The sequence below is a fragment of the Dipodomys ordii genome, unplaced genomic scaffold (genome assembly GCF_000151885.1).
Source record: "Dipodomys ordii isolate 6190 unplaced genomic scaffold, Dord_2.0 Scaffold250, whole genome shotgun sequence".
Taxonomy (NCBI): Eukaryota; Metazoa; Chordata; class Mammalia; order Rodentia; family Heteromyidae; genus Dipodomys; species Dipodomys ordii.
The window spans coordinates 210,532-215,176 of NW_012267466.1; the positions used below are offsets into that span (position 1 = coordinate 210,532).

General features: G+C 45.4%; 1 protein-coding gene across 1 annotated transcript in view; it reads left to right on the forward strand.

Annotated features, from left to right (window-relative positions):
* Nucleotides 1–3,205, forward strand: part of LOC106000923 (vomeronasal type-1 receptor 94-like) — a 19,728-nt gene extending 16,523 nt beyond the window's left edge. Inside the window, exons 2-3 of the mRNA XM_013036142.1 lie at nucleotides 2,387–2,783; nucleotides 2,844–3,205. Coding sequence (XP_012891596.1) covers nucleotides 2,387–2,783; nucleotides 2,844–3,205 — 759 coding nt within the window. The remainder of the gene's footprint in view (nucleotides 1–2,386; nucleotides 2,784–2,843) is intronic.
* The last annotated feature ends 1,440 nt before the right edge of the window (nucleotides 3,206–4,645 follow it).

The following is a 4,645-nucleotide window of genomic DNA, read 5'->3' on the forward strand; positions in this document are numbered from 1 at the left end:
TAACCAGCCTCTTGTTGGAGTCTCTGGTCTGCTTGTGGTCCTGTGGCTTGGTTGGTTTCTTAAGTCAGTTTGTTCTTACAGGCAGAAAAATGCTCTGCTTTACCTAGGATTTTGATATCCTCCTCCCAGGTTAGTTCAATGGGAGGGAGATCTGCTTTGAGTATCACAAAAGAGGGAGATGGATTTTTCCTCGAGTTTGGAGATGCTGTGATGAGGCTAGGTTCTGGGTAGAGTTGAGGCCTTTCAGCAAACAGTAGCTTTTCCTGGGGGCTAGTTTGTGAGAAACTCACAGAGCCCAGCTTGGAGCCATTCTCAGGGTTTATGTTTACTGAATTTCAATTGATTGTCAAGGCTGCTAAAGGGAGGGGCAGCCTCTGGCTCTGATTACCCAGTGAAGAAAGCCACTCCTGGGGCTGGCACCCGAGCTGGGTGACTTTTCCCTGGGTTGAGCTGAGTCTGGCAGATCAGGTTAGGTTCTTGTGAACTGCTAAATGACTCTAGTTTTCTCCCAAGGCCTTAATTGGAGCTAGCAGCTCTGCTGAGCTTTGTCTTATCCAAGATGGAGATCTCTGGTACTGGGTGAGGGGGGAAGGGGTGGCCTTCCCTCCTCTGTTGCCTGAGAAGGAGTGAGGACATCAGGCTTCTACTCATGCCCAGTCTTGATTCCTGGGTCGTCTCTGATCTGCGAACTGCAGGATGAAGATGTCCGCTCCTTGTCGGTTCTTGCTGGTGTTGAGTAGAATCTGCTCACCCACTTCATCTGGCTCCTTTGTCCCGGACTCTCTGTGACTCAGGTATGGAGAGTTCGGCCTCCACCACCACCGCTGCCGCCTCGATGGCGGCAGCTGCTGGAAAGAGCTCAGATCTGTCTCCTTGCCTGGATTTTCCCTCTCTGGCCTAACTCTCTGTATTGTGATGGCACACTTAGTGTGATTCTCTGGCTTAGGACTGTTCACTGTAACTCTAAACTGCTTTCTAAGCGAGAGCTTGTTTAGCCTCCAGCTTCTCCTCTGCCATCATGCAAAGAAACAAAGAAACAACTGCCCAATAAATAAGTGGGCTAAAGACTTAAAGAGAAACTTCACTGAAGAAGAAAGAAGGATGGCCAATACACACATGAAGAATGCTCAACCTCCATAGCCATAAAAGAAATGCAAATCAAAACAACATTAAGATACCACCTCATCCCAGTTAGAATGACAAATATCAAGAACTCTTATAACAAAAGATGCTGGAGGGGATGTGGACAGAAGGGAACTTTACTTCATTGTGGGTGGGAGTATAAACTTGTTCAACCACTTTGGAAAGTAGTATGGAGGTTCCTGAAAAGACTCCACATAGAGCTCCCCTATGACTCAGCAATCCCACTTTTGGGCATTTACCCAAATGTTCACAAACAAGACCACACTAAAGCAACCAGCACAACTATGTTTATTGCAGCATTATTTACCATAGCTAAGATATGGAACCAACCCAGATGCCCCTCAGCAAATGAATGGATCAAGAAAATGTGACATATATACACAATGGAATTCTATGCCTCCATCAGAAACAATGACATTGCCCCATTTGTTAGGAAATAAGTGAAGTAAGCCAAGCCCAAAGAAACATAGGTCCCATGGTTTCCCTTATTTGCAATATCTAGTATATGTATGAGTCAAGCAGAAAAGGTCAGGTAAGGTGATGTTAGGAAAATGAACCCTAAGATATGTATTTACATTTTTTTCTTTCACGCATTTGTTTCTAATGCATTTATAAGATTATTTCTTTGTTGCTTTGGATGTCCCTCCTCCACAGTATAACCCCTGCTTTCAATGTACTTGATGTTGGTATAATTTGTGGAGGGGAAGGGGAAAAACAAGTCGTCTAAATGAGGATACAGGTGGACCTGTTGCAGCAATGAGAAGTAGAAGTTTTCATGTCGAAAAAGAATTTTACAACTTTTGTTGGGGGGTAGAGGATAGGATGGGGGTCGGGGGACGGATGGGAAGGGAGGTGAAGGGTAAACAAAGGAGGAGGCTACAATGCTTGATAGGAAATGTATTCATTATATTGCTCATGTAATTGCAACCCCTCTGTACAGTACGTTCACAATAAAAAAAAGATTTCAATTCAAAAAATAAAAATAATAAGAAATGGAGCACCATGAAGATTCCTGCCTGCGGGACTATGACCTTCCTGGCTGAGTAGGACTCTTGCTTTGATTCTCAGCAACACACACATACTCTCTCTCTCTCTCTCTCTCTCTCTCTCTCTCTCTCTCACACACACACACACACATCATGACAGCCACCGCAGGCAACACTGTGTTCCAGCTCCTCTTTATGTATAAGGTGTGTCTGGGCATCTTGGGGAACTGTGTCCTCTTCCTGCTGTATGCATACAGCTTGTGTGCATACCCCGGCTCCGGAAGCCCATTGCCATGCACCTGAACCTGGTCAGCGCATTGAGCATCATTTTTGAGTCCATGCCCTTCATCGTCTTCTCGTATGGCGTCCTGTGTTTCTGGGATGATGCCATGTGTAAGGTGGTGCTTTTCCTGTTCAGGGTCACACGGGGACTGTCTGCCTGCACTATCACCTTCCTGAGTGCTTTCCAGGCCTTCACCATCACCTGCACCCCTGCCCTTTGGGCTTGGCTAAAAAGCCGATCCTCCTCCTGCATCCTCCACTCGCTGCTCTCCTTCTGGATCTTGAATTCCTTCATCTATTTCCACATGATTGAATCTGTGGAATCCAATTACAATTCAACCGTCATGAGCCTGGGATTTTCTCATCCCTACTGTTAAGTGAAGTTTGGAATGGACAACCAAACGCTCATTATCAGCTTCATTGTCCTGCGAGATGCTCCATTCCTGGTCCTCATGCTGGCCCCCAGCCTCTACATGGTGACACTCCTCTACGGACACCGCTGCAGAGCCCGGCACCTCCACAGTCCCAGCCTTGCCTCCCAGCCACTGCCCGAGAAAATAGCCACTCACACCATCCTGCCGCTGGTCAGCTGCTTCGTCTTCTTCCATTGCTCCAACAACATCATGATTGTGTATTCCTTGTACACGCTGGAGAAATTGAATAAATACAAGGCTGTGCTTGTGATGTTGTCCTTCAGCTACCCCACTCTCTTCCCGTTCTTGCTCATGAAGAATAACAGAATGGTTTCAGGATGGTTCATTCACTCATGTTATACCAAGAATGATCCATTTTGAGAGGAAGTGAAGACCAGACCATGGTGGCAATAAAACTCTGCTCACCTCATGCTTACTGTTTGTAGGATGATAGACACACCACAGAGGCCAGGAACCAGTGTCTCAGGCCTGTCATTCTACTATTCAGGATGCTAACATCTGAGGATACAGGTTCAAAGCTAGCCCAGGCAGGCTTGTCAATGACACTAGAATATCTAATTGACCACCAAACGACCTAGAGTGGAGCTGTAGGGATTGAGCACTAGACAAATTACTCAAATTCAGATATGCTGCAATTTTAAAATATTGTCGTTGTGATGACTTACTGAATGTGCCTTTCTGTGTGTGTGTGGGGGTGTGGTGTGTGTGTGTAAAAGTGTTTCCATCAAAGTGGTTTTGGGATTTTGTTGCTTAAAATATAATAAAGAATGTATTTTGTGGTCTGGGAAGGTGGCTCAGTAGTAGAGTGTTTGCCTTGCATGCATAAGGCCCTGAGCTCAATTCCTCAGCACCAAATAAGCAGAAAAAGCCTGAAGAGGTACTACGGCTCAAGTGGTACAGTGCTCTCCTGGAACTGAAGAGCTGAGCAACAATGCCCAGGTCCAGAGTTCAAGCCCCATGACTGACCAAAAAAAATTATATTCTGTACATTATTAAAATTAACAACTTGTTCCTATTTTTATGAAGACAGTGGCTAGACATTTCATTTCACCCATACATACTACTTCTACCAACAGTGCTGTTTGTTAAAAGAAATTTTATTAAACCATCCTATGAATACTTGTCAGCCAATGAAGAAGCAGGATCTAGTCAATGACAAGTCAGTAGACAGCCAATGAGGGAGCAGGATACAGCCAATTACAAAGCAGGATGCAGCCAATGAGAAAGGGTACAGCCAAGGACAAAGCAAGATATGGGCCATGACACCTGTATTTAGATCCTACAGCCTCCATGATTCTACACTGTGACAAGCAGCATGGCCCTGGGACACAATGGAGGACATCACTGTTCAGGATTCAGACAACAAATAGGACAGCACTTTGGAGAGACTATGGCTCTGGGTATAGAGCTGTAACCATGGGACTTTCTGGAGAGTGTCCTAAGAGATGGGGCCTACTTCTCTACTTTAGAGGCCATTGCAAATTCGTTAGTTCTTTTTCCTTTTTTTGCTCAGAGACCAGGACTCCAACTTGGTATGTGACACACTTGCTCATTGGCCGATGCACTGAGAGCCTAGAATCTCACCACTGGACATTGGGCCTAATGGGAATTGTATTTCCATTGCTATTTCCTCTTTATAAGGCTCTATAATGACTGGGAAAGGGGCTTAGTAGTAGAGTGCTTGCCTAGCATGCATGAAACCCTGGGTTTGATTTCTCAGTATCACATACACAGAAAAAGCCAGAAGTGGCACTGTGGCTCAAGTGGTAGAGCACTAGCCTTGAGCAAAAGAAGCTCAGG